The following is a 19,067-nucleotide window of genomic DNA, read 5'->3' as shown; positions in this document are numbered from 1 at the left end:
GGCCACCTCGCTCCTGCCCACCTCTCACTCTGAGCTGCTGGGGCCAGGGTGACAGGTGTTCCTCCTCCCAGCCTGTCTGGGCCGGCTCATCTCAGCACGCATGTGCTGAACCCTCGCGGGGAAGCTTGGAGCTTCACGCACCATTTTCTCCACTCCGCCAGTTCTGTTCGCTCCTGTCCTTTCCCTTCCACAGCACGCGATGTGTTGGTTGTGATTTTACACCCGGGGTTGGCAGAGTCTGACTCTACGTGTGGCCACCCCCATGATGCCATGACAGGGGTGTGGCTCCTGCCTGGTGGTTAGGCTGGGGGGTAGCAGCTCACCCACGAAAACCAGTGAGCATGACCACGGGCGCGCCACACAGCCACGACCAGGACGGGCTGCGACGGAGCGTGCACCCACTGTTTATTTATTTGAGAGGCAGAGGGAGCGAACTCCCACCTGCTGGCCAGGAGTCAGGAACTCCAGCCGGGCCTCCCACGTGAGGGGCGGGGACGCGACTGCTGGGGCCAGCCCTGGGAATAGAACCCAGAGTGAGAATAGAACTCCGGATGGGGTGCGGACGCCCTGCCCGCGTTCAAGCCCCTGCCCCAGAGCTCATGTCCTGATGAGATTTTACACACGTGAGGTGCCTGGGAGGGAGGCTTCCTTCCTTCCCTTCTGAGGTCTTGGCTGGGACCCCTGGGAGAAAAGACAGAGTAACAAGGGCAAAGCGTGCAGACTTGCTCCGTGCCTGCCTCCCGTGACCTGGAGCCTTCGTAAGGACGTGAAAACCCAAGAAGAGTTCAGCCGGCGTGTTTCTGTGCTGGGCATGACGAAGTGTGCAGAGTGGGGAGGGATACCCTGGGGCCAAAAGCTGGGCGTGCTGAGCCTGGGGACCAGCGAGGCCGTGTGCTCGGATCCCCCCGTCTGTCCATTCCCCCAGCTCTGGGGAGGACGCCTCGCGCACAGGAGGCTCCTGCACCTGCTCCCCACGTTGCTGTGGGTCAGAGCATCCAAGGGGCCTCCTGCAGTGCCAGCATCCCGCGTGGGCGCCGGTTCCTGTCCCGGCTGCTCCACTTCCAGTCCAGCTCCCTGCCATGACCTGGGAGAAGCAGTAGAAGATGGCCCAAGTGCTTGGGCCCCTGCCACCCAGGTGGGAGACCCGGATGGAGGTCCTGGCTCCCGGTTTTGACCTGGCCTGGGCCTGACCATTGCAGCCATCTGGGGAACGCACCAGTGGATGGAAGATCTCTTTCTCTATGTGTGTGTCTCTGTTAAAAAAAAAAAACTATATTCAAGGTGCCCTTGGGTTAGCACGTCCTGAACCCCACCGGCTACAGAAGTGCTGTGGAGAAAATACAATGAGGCGGGGCTGGAGGTGTGTGTTCTCAGGTGAGCGTTGTGCGACCTACAAAGGGCTGAGCGTCCTTACGCTGAGCATCTCATCCGCATCCTCTCGCCGCTGTATTTAATCCTCCCCTGGCCTTGGGGAAGGAGGCTGCTTCTCCATCGTGGGAGTCTTGGGCTCCTCCTAGTCGCCCGCCCTTAGCTCAGTCTCCCCATCCTGCTCCCATGGCTGCAAACCAGCCTCCTGAAGTCAGCTCCTGAGGGCGTGGCGCGGCCGCCCCGCTGGTCCCTGATGGCCAGACCACTAGATTTTTATCCCCCTGCAGATGACACCCCGATGTTCAGTCTTGTCTTCAGGGGTTCCTTCTCTTCTCCAGGAACCCTAGGCCCTGAGCCAAAAGTGACAGCCACCTGTTCAGACCCCACAGGATCCCTAAAGAACACAATGTCAACAACCAATCAGAGGTGCGCCCCGACCACCACCGACCACCAGGAACCTGGCCCCGAGCTGCACACGCACCGCTCGGCCCAAGTGCCACCTGGGAGGGCCTCACTCCCAGCCCCTGGGAGCCCAGTGCTGGCTCTGCGGTGAACCCCGCCTTCCTGCAGCCAGTGGGGTGGGGGGTCCTGTATCAGCATGGCACAGCTCTGGGGACTGAGTCCAGGTCGGGTGGCCCCAAAACGCCCAGACACCCGGCCCAGTGTGTTCCCTGAGGAGGCCGGAAGGCGAGCTGTGCTCCCAGCCACAGGCGTCTCTGTAAGCAGGGAGTGGGAGCCCACAGGACCCCTCCTCCCAGCCGCTGCCTGGGATTCTGCTAAGGACCAAGATTTCAGCGTCGTCGGCTGTGTCCTCTCACAGGAAGATGGAGCCGGCCGGGGAGGGGTTCGCGCAGCCAGCTGGACAGGACGGTGACCCAGGCACGTGTTGGGACGATGTGGGTTCAGCTAGAACTGTGGCCGTCTCTGCTCGTCTTCATGGGCGACTTTCAGAGGAGGAATCGTTTGTGATGTGAAGTGGACTTGCAGCCGATTGTGCCACTAAGGGAGCCAGGGCGGCGGTCCTGGGCACCCGTGGGCGGGCTCATGTCCATCAGCAGGACTTTCTCTGCCCCCGTGGGAGGGAAGACCCTCGGCTGTAGAACACGCGTGTGTCGTCTTTCAGAACTCGCCACTTACTGAGTTTTCTTAAGATTTATTTACTTATGCAAAAGGCAGTTACATGCAGAGAGAAAGAGAGAGAGAGAGAGAGCTTCCATCTGCTGGTTCACTTCCGAAATGGCCACAATGGCCAGGGCTGGGCCAAGCTAGAGCCAGAAACTCAATCCGGGTCTCCCACGTGGGTGCAGGGGCCGAAGCACTCGGGCCACCTCCTGCTGCTTTCCCCGGCACATGAGCAGGGAGCTGGATCAGAGCAAAGCAGCTGGGCTCAAATGGGGCCCACGCAGGGTTCACACACCGCGGGGCAGGTGAACCCGCTGCTCCAGGGCGCGGCCCCAGTTGGGAGGTATTTTTGCTGTTATAATTGCTGTGATGGCAACGTAAGTAGTTTAACTTCAAGAAGCCTAAACCAGCTTGATCCCCTCTTCTTTTTTTTTTTTTGACAGGCAGAGTGGACAGTGAGAGAGAGAGAAAGGTCTTCCTTTGCCGTTGGTTCACCCTCCAATGGCCGCCGCAGCCGGCGCGTTGTGGCCGGCGCACCGCGCTGATCCGATGGCAGGAGCCAGGTGCTTCTCCTGGTCTCCCATGGGGTGCAGGGCCCAAGCACTTGGGCCATCCTCCACTGCACTCCCAGGCCACAGCAGAGAGCTGGCCTGGAAGAGGGGCAACCGGGACAGAATCCGGCACTCCGACCGGGACTAGAACCCGGTGTGCTGGTGCTGCAAGGCGGAGGATTAGCCTAGTGAGCCGCGGCGCCGGCGATTCCCTCTTTTAAAGCCTTAGAATTTTGCAGACCACAGGCCGGCACCGCAGCTCACTAGGCTAATCCTCCGCCTAGCGGCGCCGGCACACCGGGTTCTAGTCCCGGTCGGGGCGCCGGATTCTGTCCCGGTTGCCCCTCTTCCAGGCCAGCCCTCTGCTGTGGCCAGGGAGTGCAGTGGAGGATGGCCCAGGTGCTTGGGCCCTGCACCCCATGGGAGACCAGGAAAAGCACCTGGCTCCTGGCTCCTGCCATCGGATCAGCGCGGTGCGCCGGCCGCAGTGTGCCGGCCGTGCCGGCCATTGGAGGGTGAACCAACGGCAAAGGAAGACCTTTCTCTCTGTCTCTCTCTCTCACTGTCCATTCTGCCTGTCAAAAAAAAAAAAAAGAATTTTGCAGACCGCATCAACAGTTGCTTGGTCCTGACTCAGACCTCTGGTGGGCACGGTGTGGGGGAGGGTCCATTTCCACGCTGCGGTTTTGAAGGATCGGTGAGAGACGCACAGAGACTGACCTCGGAGGTCATGTGCACTTGGGGAGCAGTTAGGGAGCAGCGGGTTGGACGTGGCCGTGCAGGAGCCAGGCCTGCTCTCCGGGAGCTGCACACGCGGTATCGCAAGGACCCTGCGAGGCCCTTCATTCCCGGTCCCCAGACTCCTGACGGCCCACTTGCCGAGAAAGTCCCACGCAGCCTGACTCTCTGTGGAGGAGCAGTTCTGAGCTAGAGGACGCCTGGCCACGTCTGGGGAGATGCCAGGAACCCAGGGACTGTGCGAGGCTTCTGGGCCATCCCTGTCGGACCAACGTGGCGCAGGTGGACACGGAGCCGGTGGCCGAGCAGTTCCTCGTCCCGGTGGAGCCCGCGCCGGGGTTTGCCTCGGGAGCGCCGGCGGCTGTCCCCCAGCCTGGCCTCACCGCCTGTCTCTTTGTGTTCCGCGCAGTGCCTTCCCCCAGTGCCTTGCTCGCGGACAGCCCCACGCCGTTCGGGAACGCGAAGGAAGTGATCGCCATCAGGGACTACTGCCCGACCAACTTCACCACCCTGAAGTTCTCCAAGGGCGACCACCTGTACGTGCTGGACACGTCGGGCGGCGAGTGGTGGTACGCGCACAACACCACCGAGATGGGCTACATCCCCGCCTCCTACGTGCAGCCACTCAACTACCGGAACTCCACCCTGAGCGACAGCGGCATGATCGACAACCTGCCCGACAGCCCGGACGAGGCGGCCCGGGAGCTGGAGCTGCTGGGGACGTGGGCAGGCGAGCAGAGGGGCCCGGGCAGGGCGCACAGCAACAACCCGTTCTGGACCGGCGTCCAGACGAACCCCTTCCTGAACGGGGGCGTGGCGGGCGTGCCCAGCCTGGACGAGCTGAACCCCAGGAGCACCGTGGACTTGCTGCTGTTTGACACCGGCGCCGCCTCGTTCACCGAATCCAGCTCAGCCACCACCAACAGCACCGGCAACATCTTCGACGAGCTCCCGGCCGCCAGCGGGCAGCCGGCGGAGGCGCCGGCCCGGCGGGACAACCCCTTCTTCAGGAGCAAGCGCTCCTACAGCCTGTCGGAGCTCTCGGTCCTGCAGGCCAAGGCGGACGCGCCCGCCTCCGCCGGCTTCTTCACGGGGCTCAAGTCCCCGGCCCCCGAGCAGTTCCAGAGCCGGGAGGATTTCCGAACTGCCTGGCTGAACCACCGGAAGCTGGCCCGGTCTTGCCACGACTTGGACCTGCTGGGCCAGAGCCCCGGCTGGGGCCAGACCCAGGCCGTGGAGATGAACATCGTGTGCCGGCTGGACAGCTCGGGGGGCGCCGTGCAGCTGCCCGACACCGGCATCAGCATCCACGTGCCCGAGGGCCACGTGGCCCCCGGGGAGACGCAGCAGATCTCCATGAAGGCGCTGCTGGACCCGCCCCTGGAGCTCAACAGCGACAAGTCCAGCAGCGTGAGCCCCGTCGTGGAGGTCCGGCTCAGCAACCTGGAGGTGAGGACCTTCCTCACCCTGGAGATGAAGGTCTCCGCCGAGGTGAAGAGTGACCTCTACAGCAAGAGCGCCGTGGGCCTGCAGTGCCTGCGGAGCGACGCCAAGGAAGGCCCGTACGTCGCCGTGCCGCTCGCCTACAGCTACGGGGACACGGTCCAGGTGCAGCTGGACAACCTGGAGCCCTGCATGTACCTGGCCGTCGTCGCCCACAGCCCCAGCATCCTCTACCCCGCCACCGTGTGGGACTTCATCAACAAGAGGGTCACCGTGGGGCTCTACGGCCCCAAGCACGTGCACCCCTCCTTCAAGACGGTCGTGACCATTTTCGGGCACGACTGCGCCCCAAAGACGCTCCTGGTCAGCGAGGTCACCCGCCAGGCGCCCAGCCCCGCGCCCGTGGCGCTGCAGCTGTGGGGCCGGCACCAGTTCACCCTGTCCCGGCCCCAGGACCTCACCGTCTGCGTGTTCTCCAACATGACCAACTACGAGGTCAAGGCCAGCGAGCAGGCCAAGGTCGTGCGAGGCTTCCAGATGAAGCTGGGCCGCGTGAGCCGCCTCATCTTCCCCATCGCCTCGCACAACCCCGGCGAGCTGTCCGACTTCACGCTGCGGGTGCAGCTCAAGGACGACCAGGAGGCCATCCTGACGCAGTTCTGCGTGCAGACGCCGCCGCCGCCCCCCAAGGGCGCCGGCAAGCCGGCGGGGCCCCGGCGCTTCCTCAAGAAGAACGAGGTGGGCAAGATCATCCTGTCCCCGTTCGCCGCCGCCGCCAAGTACCCGACGTTCCAGGACCGGCCGGTGTCCAGCCTGAAGCTGGGCAAGCTGCTGAAGACGGTGGTGCGGCAGAGCAAGAACCACTACCTGCTGGAGTACCGCAAGGGCGACGTGGTGGCCCTGCTCAGCGAGGAGCGCGTGCGGCTCCGGGGCCAGCTGTGGACCAAGGAGTGGTACATCGGCTACTACCAGGGCCGGGTGGGCCTGGTGCACGCCAAGAACGTGTTGGTGCTGGGCAAGTGCAGGCCGGGCCTGGTGGCGGGGCCCGAGCTGAGCACCGCCGTGCTGCTGGAGCAGATCCTGCGGCCGTGCAAGTTCCTCACCTACATCTACGCCTCGGTGCGCACGCTGCTCATGGAGAACATCAGCAGCTGGCGCGCCTTCGCCGACGCCCTGGGCTACAGCAACCTGCCGCTCACCTTCTTCTGCCGGGCCGAGCTGGACAGCGAGCCGGAGCGCGTGGCCTCCGTGCTGGAGAAGCTCAAGGAGGACTGCACCAGCGCCGAGAACAAGGACCGCAAGTCCTTCCAGAAGGAGCTCATGATGGTGAGTGCCCTGCCCGGATGCCCCGCGCCGTGCGGCCGGCCGGGCTTGGAGCGGGCTCCCCGGGGTCGGCGTCTGCCTGGGTGTGACCCCAGGAGCCCCCGTGGGGAAGCCTGCTCCAGCCTCTCCCGTCCCGTACTTGGAGCCTCCCGCTGGTTCGGCACAGACCGGGGAGGCAGGTGCAGAGGGGCGGTGCTGCAGCCGCCCGGGTTTAGTGCGCTCCGGGTCAGACCCCAGGCAGGGTCGGTGACTCAGTTTTCCTAAAGATTCCCGGCCCCAGAGCCCGGCTCTGTTGGGACATGAGCCTCCAGCGGCTCTCGGGGACATGGTGGCCTCTTCCCTCGCTTGCGTGTGTGAAGCGGGCAATGGGGACAGCCTTGTTCTGCCGGCACAGAAGCAGGAAGTTACGCATCACATCTCTGGGCTCCACACTGCCTGTGGGCCAGCAGGGAAGCTCATCTTGGACCCTTCCCGAGCCCCTCCCCACCAACAGCCCCATGCAGGGCACGGGGAAGGCCTGGGAGAAGCTCAGTCCCACGCCTGTCCCCGTGGCTCCGCGGGAACCCGTGCTAAATGCTGTCCATCCACTGCCTCCCGGGGAAGCCCAGGCTGCTCCCACGCTCCTGGGCCCGCCATCGCTACTTCTGGTTCTTTACCAGGAAACTTCTACAACACTCTCAGGCGCAGGTGGGGGGTCTCAGGTACAGGTGGGTTCTCAGGCGCAGGTGGGGTCTCAGGCACAGGTGGGGTCTCAGGCACAGGTGGGGTCTCAGGTACAGGTGGGGGGTCTCAGGTACAGGTGGGGGGTCTCAGGTACAGGTGGGGTCTCAGGTACAGGTGGGGTCTCAGGTACAGGTGGGGTCTCAGGCACAGGTGGGGGTCTCAGGTACAGGTGGGGTGTCTCAGGTACAGGTGGGGGGTCTCAGGTACAGGTGGGGTCTCAGGCACAGGTGGGGTCTCAGGTACAGGTGGGGGGTCTCAGGCACAGGTGGGGTCTCAGGCACAGGTGGGGGTCTCAGGTACAGGTGGGGTCTCAGGTGCAGGTGTGGGGTCTCAGGTACAGGTGGGGTCTCAGGCACAGGTGGGGTCTCAGGCGCAGGTGGGGGGTCTCAGGCACAGGTGTGGTCTCAGGTACAGGTGGGGTCTCAGGTACAGGTGGGGTCTCAGGCGCAGGTGGGGTCTCAGGCACAGGTGGGGGGTCTCAGGTACAGGTGGGGTCTCAGGTACAGGTGGGGTCTCAGGTGCAGGTGTGGGGTCTCAGGCACAGGTGGGGTCTCAGGCACAGGTGGGGTCTCAGGTACAGGTGGGGTCTCAGGCACAGGTGGGGTCTCAGGCACAGGTGGGGGTCTCAGGCACAGGTGGGGTCTCAGGTACAGGTGGGGTCTCAGGTACAGGTGGGGTCTCAGGCACAGGTGGGGTCTCAGGCGCAGGTGGGGGGTCTCAGGCACAGGTGTGGTCTCAGGTACAGGTGGGGTCTCAGGTGCAGGTGGGGTCTCAGGTACAGGTGGGGTCTCAGGCACAGGTGGGGGTCTCAGGCACAGGTGGGGTCTCAGGCACAGGTGGGGGTCTCAGGTACAGGTGGGGTCTCAGGCGCAGGTGTGGGGTCTCAGGCACAGGTGGGGTCTCAGGCACAGGTGGGGGGTCTCAGGTACAGGTGGGGTCTCAGGCGCAGGTGGGGGGTCTCAGGTACAGGTGGGGGGTCTCAGGTACAGGTGGGGTCTCAGGTGCAGGTGTGGGGTCTCAGGCACAGGTGGGGTCTCAGGCACAGGTGGGGGGTCTCAGGTACAGGTGGGGTCTCAGGTACAGGTGGGGTCTCAGGTACAGGTGGGGGGTCTCAGGTACAGGTGGGGTCTCAGGTACAGGTGGGGTCTCAGGCACAGGTGGGGTCTCAGGCACAGGTGGGGGGTCTCAGGTACAGGTGGGGGGGTCTCAGGTACAGGTGGGGTCTCAGGTACAGGTGGGGGTCTCAGGCACAGGTGGGGTCTCAGGTACAGGTGGGGGGTCTCAGGTACAGGTGGGGTCTCAGGTACAGGTGGGGGTCTCAGGCACAGGTGGGGTCTCAGGTACAGGTGGGGGGTCTCAGGTACAGGTGGGGTCTCAGGTACAGGTGGGGTCTCAGGTACAGGTGGGGGGTCTCAGGCGCAGGTGGGGGGTCTCAGGTACAGGTGGGGGGTCTCAGGTACAGGTGGGGTCTCAGGTACAGGTGGGGGTCTCAGGCACAGGTGGGGTCTCAGGCACAGGTGGGGGGTCTCAGGTACAGGTGGGGGGTCTCAGGTACAGGTGGGGTCTCAGGTACAGGTGGGGTCTCAGGTGCAGGTGGGGTCTCAGGCACAGGTGGGGTCTCAGGTACAGGTGGGGTCTCAGGTACAGGTGGGGTCTCAGGCGCAGGTGGGGTCTCAGGTACAGGTGGGGGGTCTCAGGTACAGGTGGGGGGTCTCAGGTACAGGTGGGGTCTCAGGTACAGGTGGGGTCTCAGGTACAGGTGGGGTCTCAGGCACAGGTGGGGTCTCAGGTACAGGTGGGGTCTCAGGTACAGGTGGGGTCTCAGGCGCAGGTGGGGTCTCAGGTACAGGTGGGGTCTCAGGTACAGGTGGGGGGTCTCAGGTACAGGTGGGGGGTCTCAGGTACAGGTGGGGTCTCAGGTACAGGTGGGGTCTCAGGTACAGGTGGGGTCTCAGGCACAGGTGGGGGGTCTCAGGTACAGGTGGGGTCTCAGGTACAGGTGGGGTCTCAGGTACAGGTGGGGGGTCTCAGGTACAGGTGGGGGGTCTCAGGTACAGGTGGGGTCTCAGGCACAGGTGGGGTCTCAGGTACAGGTGGGGTCTCAGGTACAGGTGGGGTCTCAGGTACAGGTGGGGTCTCAGGTGCAGGTGGGGTCTCAGGCACAGGTGGGGTCTCAGGTACAGGTGGGGTCTCAGGTACAGGTGGGGTCTCAGGTACAGGTGGGGTCTCAGGTACAGGTGGGGTCTCAGGCACAGGTGGGGTCTCAGGTACAGGTGGGGTCTCAGGCACAGGTGGGGTCTCAGGCACAGGTGGGGTCTCAGGTACAGGTGGGGGGTCTCAGGTACAGGTGGGGTCTCAGGTACAGGTGGGGGTCTCAGGCACAGGTGGGGTCTCAGGTACAGGTGGGGTCTCAGGTACAGGTGGGGGGTCTCAGGCGCAGGTGGGGGGTCTCAGGTACAGGTGGGGGGTCTCAGGTACAGGTGGGGTCTCAGGTACAGGTGTGGGGTCTCAGGCACAGGTGGGGTCTCAGGTACAGGTGGGGTCTCAGGCACAGGTGGGGTCTCAGGTGCAGGTGGGGTCTCAGGCACAGGTGGGGTCTCAGGTACAGGTGGGGGGTCTCAGGTACAGGTGGGGTCTCAGGCACAGGTGGGGGGTCTCAGGTACAGGTGGGGGGTCTCAGGTACAGGTGGGGTCTCAGGCGCAGGTGGGGGTCTCAGGTACAGGTGGGGTCTCAGGTACAGGTGGGGTCTCAGGCACAGGTGGGGTCTCAGGTACAGGTGGGGTCTCAGGTGCAGGTGGGGGGTCTCAGGTGCAGGTGGGGTCTCAGGCACAGGTGGGGTCTCAGGCACAGGTGGGGTCTCAGGCACAGGTGGGGTCTCAGGTACAGGTGGGGTCTCAGGTGCAGGTGGGGGGTCTCAGGTGCAGGTGGGGTCTCAGGCACAGGTGGGGTCTCAGGTACAGGTGGGGTCTCAGGCACAGGTGGGGTCTCAGGTACAGGTGGGGTCTCAGGCGCAGGTGGGGTCTCAGGCACAGGTGGGGTCTCAGGTGCAGGTGTGTCCCTTTGCTATTCCGCTGACTCTACACAGCCTCTTGTGAGATGCCCCGGGTGCCCCCATGCCTCTCTGCCCGCTCCCCTGCCCAGTACCTGCTGCTCTGTGCCCATGCATCTCGGCACACAGGAGCCAGGTGTGTCTGTGGGGGGACCCAGGTGTGCAGTTGGGGTTTGCACCCTGCACGCGCCCGGCGCCCTGTTTGCAGAGTATGGGTGGGGTGGGCGTGGAGAGACGCTTCCTCTGACAGCGACAGTGAAGTGGCAGACGAGAACCTTGGATTTCCCCAGTGGGGCGGGGGACGTGGAGCGGATGTGGAGGTTAGAAAGGCAGCCTTGTCCACGTGGTGCTGCCCCTGGTGTCCCCGGGGGTCTCTGTGGCAGCAGCTCTGGTGGAGGGGGAGCCGCAGGGCACCAGAGGGGCCTTCCTAGGCCCTCGCTTGGTCCAGCTCCAGAGATGACTCCTGACCTCCGTCCACTGTCACCACCTCCTGGCCCACCTGTGAGAGAAGTTTCCAGAATCTTGGCACAGACCACATGGCCTGGTCGCCTCCAGGGCTGGATGAGCTCTGGGGGCCAAAGCCGTACCTCCCTCCAGGGAGAGCCCCCGTGGGCCGTGCCCTCCCTCCAGGGAGAGCCCCCGTGGGCCGTGCCCTCCCTGTAGCTGAGCGCTGTCACTTGCATGGGCAGAGGTGAAAAACCAAAGAGCCCGGGGCCGGTGCTGACCGGTACTGACCGGTGCCAACCGGCAGTGACAGAGTGCTGGGCCGCCGGCCTCTGCACTACCACCCTCCTGATTTTGAGCGCTTCCCCCGAAGACCTCGGTGCCCACCCCTTTGGGTCAGCTTGGTGATGCTCGCTCGGGAGAGAGCTGGTGTGCAGAGGGTGGGGGCCAGGGGCAGGAAGTGAAGCCCGCCTGGGCTGCAGCTTCGCCCGGAGGCAAGGCCAGGTTCCTGGGCATCGATGTCCCCCTCCCCCATGTGAGTCTCTGAGTTGTCAGCAGGTGGATTGGGGGTTGCCAGGCCTCCGGCGGGCACACTGCCCTGACCCGGCAGAGTGTGGAGGGGCACTGGAGACAGGTGTCTGCTCCCTGCAGCTTTGCACTTGAGGGAGGTGGCGTCTCCTCCAGCCCAGCCCGCACTCCCTCTGCCCGGCCGTGTCCGCTCACGTCCAGTCGCGTCCGGCCAGGCAGCTCCACAGGCCCGCTTTCAGGATCGCCTTCTGTGGGTTGTCTGGGCCCCCGGGTTCAGGTGAACTGGAAAGGGTGAAGATTTGGGTGGTGGGTCTGTGGGGAGTCGGGAAGGAACCCGACCAGAGGTGGCGCCTCCTCCCCTGCCCCTCGGGCCCTGGACGCCCTCCCTTCCCAGCCCCCCCCCCCCCAGCAGCCTCTGCCCCCAGCCCTCCCGGTGCTGGCCTCTCCTCCCAGGGCCGCCCCGTGCCCCGGGCGCCCACCGCCTTGTCCCGTGGGATCATCCTCACAGTGGCTGTGTGCTCCCCACGAGGAGGGAGCCTCGGGTCCTCCGTGCATAAGTGACAGGTGCCTGAACAGTAGCAAGGCCTGAGCCCGGGGGCCAGGGGCTGGGGGAGGGGCTGCCTGGGACTGCGGGTGGGGGCTGATGCTTGTGGGAGTTGTGGGGGCTCAGTGATGGGGGAGGTTGGTGGGCTTTGCACCCAGGTTGGCCCAACTTGTGTGTCCCACCCCTGACCCCCCCCCCCAGTCTCTGAGCCGCTGTGAGGCGAAGTCAGGCCCCCTCCAGTGTAGTTCCTGCAGGAGCCAGCGGCCGGAGGTGGGAGGAGGCCTGACCCGCTCACCCGGATCCCCTCTCACTCGGCACCGCGGGCTCTTCCTCCCGAGCAGGGCTGCTGTGCTGGGCACGCCTGGCGAGCTGGTGCGGGGAGCCCCTTCGCCATCACCCCACTTCTGACTTCAGAGCAGGCTGTCCGGGGTCGGCACTGCAGCTGGCTCCGGCCCCTGGCCTCCTGGCCTCCCGGGCCGAGCTGAACACCCCCGCACCCCCGCACCCCACTGCGAGCCCCTCACCCCGGCCCCCGGAGTAAGAACTCACCCTCAGCAAGCTGCCCTTGTGAGACCAGCGCTTGCTCTGTCTGCTGGGGCCTCCACCCTGCCGAGCCCCGCAGGCCGCTCTCCCCTGCAACACGTGCCCCGACGCGTAGACACGCGGCCCTCACGGGTGGGGCACGCAGCCCGGGGGCTTTGTGCGCCATGCCACCTCAGGGAGGGAGGGTTTTCAGTGTCTGCCGGGAGGTCCACCCTGGTCCCGAGTCTCCGTGAGTGGTCAGCCCACTCCAGAGACATAAAAGCCGTTGGTTACACGGGCTACGGTGTCACCTTTAAGAGCCCTGGAGTGACAGGAATTGTTGCTAGGTGACCACACTAAATCCCGCCTTCCTCACTTTGGGACCCTTTTTTTTTTTTTTTAAGGATTTATTTTATTTATTTGAAAGATTTACATAGAGAGGTAGACACACACACACACACACGCACACAGATCTTCCAGCCAGATTCACTCCCCAAACGGCAGCGACTGCTGGAGCTAAGCTGATCCCACGCTGATCCGAGCTGAGCCTCCTCCGGGTCTCCCACGCGGGTGCAGGGGCCCAAGGACGTGGGCGTCCACTGCTTTCCCAGGCCACAGCAGAGAGCTGGACTGGAAGTGGAGCAGGCGGGACTCCAACTGGCACCTGTATGGGATGCCGACGCTGCAGGCCTGGCCTGGGCTTTAAACCCACTGTGCCACAGCGCCGGCCCCGGGACCCTCGGGTTTTGTGGTTGGGTTTGTGTTTTGTGAAGGGGCAGGAACAGGTTTTTGGGGTGTGCATCCTCTGACGTGTCCTGAGGGTCTTGGGGAGTAATCCTCAGTGGGTTGTGCTGATGTGGATTTGTGCAGAGCGCTGTGAAGACTTCGGGGGAAGGGGGATCACGCAGTTGTGCCCCGACGTGGCCTGGGTGACCCCCATCTCCCGAGAGGGGAGAGGAGGTGGCAGGCAGGACCCCAAGGAGCCAGCTCTTAAGGACCAGCGGTGTTTTCCTTGCACGCTTCGTGGTGGTTTTCGGGCTGTGCCGTAGTCGTTACTCCCCATGGTGCCTGTTCCTGTGGCTGGGAGGAAGGGGGGGGTGGCTGGAGACCCTGGAGGCAGGGACCACCCATGGTGGCCTCAGAGCCTCAGGGAGGAGTCCCCAGGGGCTCCTGCAGGGAGCGCAGTTTGCTGATGGCTGCGGGAGGTGGCTTCCCCAGGTGGGGGCTCTTGGGGACTTTTCTCTGAGAAGGAGGAAGGAGGTGCCGGAACACCCAAACGGAGGTGGGGGGAGGTGCATTAGGGATTAGAGCCGGGCTGAAACGGGACAGGCACGCGCTAACGGGAACAGGCATGTGCCAACGGGACCAAGCGGGCAGTAGAGCTGCAGACAGCGCGGGGGGACCCAGGGACTCTCTGGGACCTGGAAGTCTACCTTATCCTGCAGGGGAGGAGGCAGTTAACAGACAGCTGTGCATTTGCCTTATTTAAACATTTATTTGTTCATTTATGTGAGAGGCAAACCTCCCATCCACTGACGCCTGCTACAGCCTGAGCCGGACCAAGCTGAGGCTGGGAGCCGGGAGCTCCATCCGGGTTCTCCGTGTGGGTGGCAAGGTCTGGAGTACTGGAGCCCTCGCCTGCTGCCTCCCAGGCGTGCAGCAGCAGGAAGCCGGAACGGGAGGCAGAGCCAGAGGCCACACCCAGGCCCTGCAGGAGGGGAGTGGGTGCCTGCACCGCTCGCGCCCGCCCCCCGCTCTGCACACAGACAAGTCCCTGGGGATTCCCTCTGAGCAGCCCCGACTCCCGCTCTGGCTGTGACTGTGGGAGAGGAGGGGGCAGGCTGGGCCGCGTGGGCAGTGCGGTGTCTGGTCCGGGATCCCCCCGAGAACGGAGGCCGGGTCGGCATTCATCAAAACCCAGAAGTGTACTGTGCCGGGTCTTCCTGAGTGTGTGTCTCTGGTCTGTGCGTGTGTCGTGTGTGGCTGGCAGGGGCTGCCATCGGGCGCCATGCAGAGCCAAGCAGCCCACTGGGCCAGAATCCCGTCCTCTGTCCCCTTGTCCACGGAGTGTGGTCGCCCTGGGCTGGCTCAAATGAGCCCCTCCCAGCCACAATCAGCAGGGTGCTTTCTGGCGCACCTGTGCGTCCCTGGGGGTGCTCAGAACTCAGGAGGCCACGGGGACGAGGTGCCCAGAGCTTGAGGCTTCTGTTGCTAAGACTTGGTGAGCTCCCCAGATTTGCCGTTTTTTTTTTAAAACATTGCACGAACTGCCGCTGTGGACAGCGCAGGCAGCTTTATAAGAAACCTGCGCGGCGCTGAGCTGGCACCTGGGCAAGTGGAGCCCACGTGAGCGAGTCAAAGCGGCGCCCCTGCTGGCACTGGCCGCTCGGCCTCTCATCCACCCTCTGTCCACGTGGCTGCCCTGGGCGGGGTCTGGGCAGGGCTCTGGAGGGGCCTGCATTCCTCAGGTCTGCGTGTGTTCTGAGCCGGGCACCTCTGGGCACAGGCGGCTTTCCCCCGCTCAGGCAGGGAGAGGCTTGAGTCAGAGCAGGTGGTCTTGGCAGTCCCGCTGAGTCGGGGACCCCGGTCCTGTTTCCGGCCCCCGGGCCCCTCTCGTGTGGCCGCTGGGCTTCTTGGGGCAGCCTCCGCCTCGGCGTGGCCCTTGTGTCTTCTTGATGCTTCCTGGGCTCGGTCTCAGCCGCAGCCCCTGTCCGAGCCCCCGGCTCTGCGTCCGCTCAGCTCATCCTCCCAGGCTCCCGTGGCTGCAGGCCGTGCTGTCGGTGTGGACAGCGGCGTCGCCTTGCCCCGTGCCAGTGGGGTCAGGGCAGACAGCTGGCCCCACGTTTGCCCTCTGTTCGCTTCCTGGGGCTGCCCAGACAAACGGCCATGCACGTGGGGGTGAAGGGCGGACACTGACTCTCCCGCAGTCCCGGAGGCCACGCGTGTCTCCACGGGCTTCTTTCCTGGCTGTGAGGGCGCCTCTGCCGGCCGGCCTCTGCCCGTGCTCTGGGCTGTGGCCGAATGGTCCAGTCTCCGCCTGCCCGTGCATGGCCTCCGGCCCTCCACCCCTGCCCCCACTTCCTCTTCCTGTTGTGCCCAGTCCACCACGGTCTCACCTTACCCAGTTGCTTCTGCAAGTCCCGTCCTGAGTTTCCAGGTGGACGTGGACCTGAAACAGGGCCGCCCTTCAGCCCGCAGGGCCCGGCGCATGCTCCCTTCCCCAGGAGTCGGGCCGTGCCAGGGAGCGCCCAGGCACGGCTTCCATGCCTGGGAGCCATCGGGGTAGAGAGCCCTCCCCCAGGGCGCTACGCCCGCCTGCGCCTGCCTCACCTGTGCCTCCGTCTCCCCAGGCGTTACTGAAGATGGACTGCCAGGGCCTGGTGGTCAGACTCATCCAGGACTTCGTGCTGCTGACCACGGCCGTCGAGGTGGCCCAGCGCTGGCGGGAGCTGGCCGAGAAGCTGGCCAAGGTCTCCAAGCAGCAGATGGACGCGTACGAGTCTCCACACCGGGACAGGAACGGGGTGGTGGACAGCGAGGTGAGCAGGGCCCCTTGCCCGCAGCTCCCCCACCGTGCGGGGCAGCAGTAAAGGAAGGGCCACTTCACAGCGTGAGCAGGGGGGCGCGATGAGGCGAAAAGGGGATGCACGTGCCTCGCGCCCAGGGGCCCTCGTTCTCGGGGGCACGGGCTGGGGGCCCTGGCGCCGAGGGTGGGAAGGCGGCCGCCACGAGCAGACCTCCTGCCCCCGCTGATCCCACCTTGGGCTGCCACCCGTACGCGGGAATGGGGCATCTTTGGGGCCCCAAGGACCCATTTCTCTCTGGGTGTCTCCCAGGAGCCCACCCAAAGCCGGGGGGCATTTCTAAAGGGACGGCACCACTACAAAGTGCTGCTGGGATCTCGTGAGCCACCACCTGCTGCCTCCCAGGCTGTGCATCGGCAGGAAGCCGGAGGCAGGAGCCGGAGCAAGACCCGGCACCAGGTGTGGGGCGCGTCCTCGGGGCCCTGCTGTGTGCTTCCCCTGATGTGGGCTGGTCTCCCCAGGGCAGCCCCGCCTGTCTGCCCAGTGGGCTTGTTCACTTCTAGGGGTATCACAGGGGTGGCGTCCGGCCTAGAGGTTGAGACACCTGCAGCCCACATCCGGTGCCTGGGTTTGAGTCCCGGCACACCCTGAGAGGCAGCAGGTGATGGCTGACACAGTTGGGTCCTGCCACCCTCAGGTGACCTGGCTTCAGTTCAGGGCCCGGGGCTTTGGCCCAGCTCAGTCCCAGCTGTTTGGGACGCTGGAGGGGTGAAGCAGAGTCGGGGAGCTGTCTCTGCTCCCTGGCACGTAAGAACAGTGTCGCAAATGGTGCCTGCAGGAGCAGGAGCAGGGAGCAGGGAGCAGGACGGGACCCCTCACTGGCCCCTAACTTTCTCGTGACTCCGCCCCCCCCCAGGCCATGTGGAAACCCGCCTACGACTTCCTGCTCACCTGGAGCCACCAGATCGGGGACAGCTACCGCGACGTCATCCAGGAGCTGCACATGGGCCTGGACAAGATGAAGAACCCCATCACCAAGCGCTGGAAGCACCTCACGGGGACTCTGATCCTGGTGAACTCGCTGGACGTCCTGAGGGCGGCCGCCTTCAGCCCCTCAGACCACGAGGACCTGGTGATCTGAGCGGCGCCCCTCCCCGCCCATGCCTGGAGCACAAGCCCGCCGGGTGCCCGGGTGCCCTGGGTGCCCTGGGTGCCGGTGCAGTCACCGCGGAGCTGGGGAGGGGCGGGTTTTCTACAGCAGGTCGTTGCCAATCAAATAGCTTTCTGTGTGTTCAGTGTACATTGAATTGGAAAATCACGTTTTTTAATGAATGAGGGGAACATATGAGAAAAGGTGGTATCTAATTTTTTAATGGAGCATAAAGGTTTGGAAAAAAAATAGGGGCAGATGCTGTTGGTTTTTATGTTGTTCGAAGGCCTTTTTAAATTAAGTTCCAGGTGTACATAGGTATTTAAGGGCCGCTGGGGCGATGTCAGCACCCGGCGCCCACCGGACCCTCTTGCCCTCTCCTTACAGAGAGGCCGTGGCCACAATCACGCCCGTTTTCCCTGAAGTCCAGCCCTGCTCCCTGCTCCTGCTCTGTCTCCTTGGCCTCACTCTCACCCGCGGTCATCGCAGACTGGGGGTGGGGGGTGTTCCGTGTGCCGCAGTGGGCGCCGGGCCCCTTGTGGGCAGGTGACTGCTCTGACACGCTGCTGCCGACGGCGTCGAGAGCAGCTGCGGTGGGGGTGGGGGGCGTTCCTGTGAGCGGCGGGACCTCTGCAGCCCTGGGTGGCCTGGGCACTGTCCCCCTGCAGGGGGCCGGGGACCACTTCCCACAGAGTCCGTCGCCTCTTCTGGGGACAGGAGGAGGACCTGGCTGCCGAATCCGAGCCCCGGTGGCCTCCAGCCCACCTCAGGCCCCCGCAGATGTCCCGGTTGGCTCCGGGTGGTACCCTGTGCTGATGTGCCCACGCGCCGGCCGCCGTGTGCCAAATTCCACCGCTCATCTCACTGAGACCCAGCCGCCTTCCCCTCCCGGTGCACCCAGCTCTCCCCGGAAGTACACAGCACAGGAGGAACCACATTCTGTCCAACAGAAAGACGATCCGAGCAGGGCGTCCCCCGGAAAACCAGGAGCTTGGGGAATCAGCTTGCAGCAACTCAGTCGTAGCTCAGCCTGGAGCCTGCCGTGTTGAACCCCGCCATTGTCTTGTGCTCGGGGCATCTCTGAAGGCAGCGAGCGGTGGGGCTGATGGCTGGAAGGTGCCCAGAGGGAGCTGAGCCCCGGAGATGTGCCTGGACCCGCCCTGTCCCCTCCCGGGGGCACCCTTTGGTGGGGGGGGTCCCTGAATCTCATCCCCACGAGCTGAGATCTTGAAACTCGTGGATTGCATGGTATTGTCGATGCAGTCCCGGTTGAGGGCTGAGCCACAGTCACGGAGCCACCCTCCCAGCACCGAAGACCCCCAGACTCAAAGGCCAGACCCCCAGAGACCCCCGTCACACGTGACACAGCCTGACGTCCCGCTTCTCCACCCTCTCCCCAGAGACCCCCTCTCTCCCTCCCTCAAAGAAGAAACAAACCAGTTGCACCTTAAACCATGGATGTTTTCCTCAGGGCTTTACATAGTTTCCTATGCAACGTGTCTTGTAGCACAAATTAAATTCTACGGAAGTTGCAGTAAATTTTATTTGGATATTTTAACCTGCTCAGCGTGTGCGTGTTTTCTGTACACAGCCAAACTTTAAGGCGGAACAAAAGCGAGAGGTGGCGCACGGACCCGCGGCTCCCGCCGAGGCCGCCCGGAGGCCAGCGTGACTGTGTTCTTGCTGCTGTGACGGCTCCTGAAACACCAGTGGCCGTGGCGCGGTCACTGCTCACCGAGTGCACTGTGTTGCCACTGGTCCTGTTTCTCACTCCCACACTCCTGCAACTCACGGCGCCAGCCCCACGGCAGCAAGTCGTGGGCCGAGCCATTCCCAGCTGCCAGGGGCACCTTGCAGCCTGCTGGGCCGACCCTGCCCTGGGACTGCGAGAACACTGGGTGGGGGCAACTTGGGGAGACCACACCCAGCTGGAGGCCTGAGAAGCTCTGTAACCCAAAGTCCAGAGGCCGAGAGGGAACCAGCTGGACCGGGGGCCGGCACGTGTGCAGCGCTGACACGGGGGACATGGGACAAGCA

At 64.4% G+C, this 19,067-nt stretch overlaps 1 protein-coding gene across 2 annotated transcripts in view; it reads left to right on the top strand.

Annotated features, from left to right (window-relative positions):
- The window catches only part of SH3BP4 (SH3 domain binding protein 4), a 71,547-nt gene extending 52,959 nt beyond the window's left edge, over positions 1 to 18,588 (top strand). For both annotated transcript variants that reach the window (XM_051834149.2, XM_070070005.1), the window contains exons 3-5: positions 4,189 to 6,548; positions 15,707 to 15,895; positions 16,797 to 18,588. In XM_051834149.2, the coding sequence (XP_051690109.2) occupies positions 4,189 to 6,548; positions 15,707 to 15,895; positions 16,797 to 17,021 (2,774 nt within the window). In that variant the 3' untranslated portion in view covers positions 17,022 to 18,588. The remainder of the gene's footprint in view (positions 1 to 4,188; positions 6,549 to 15,706; positions 15,896 to 16,796) is intronic.
- Positions 18,589 to 19,067: the final 479 nt, after the last annotated feature.

This window comes from Oryctolagus cuniculus, chromosome 3 (genome assembly GCF_964237555.1).
Source record: "Oryctolagus cuniculus chromosome 3, mOryCun1.1, whole genome shotgun sequence".
In the NCBI taxonomy this organism is placed as follows: Eukaryota; Metazoa; Chordata; class Mammalia; order Lagomorpha; family Leporidae; genus Oryctolagus; species Oryctolagus cuniculus.
Note: the sequence above shows the minus strand (reverse complement) of the source record. Positions and strands in the feature narration are given on the sequence as shown.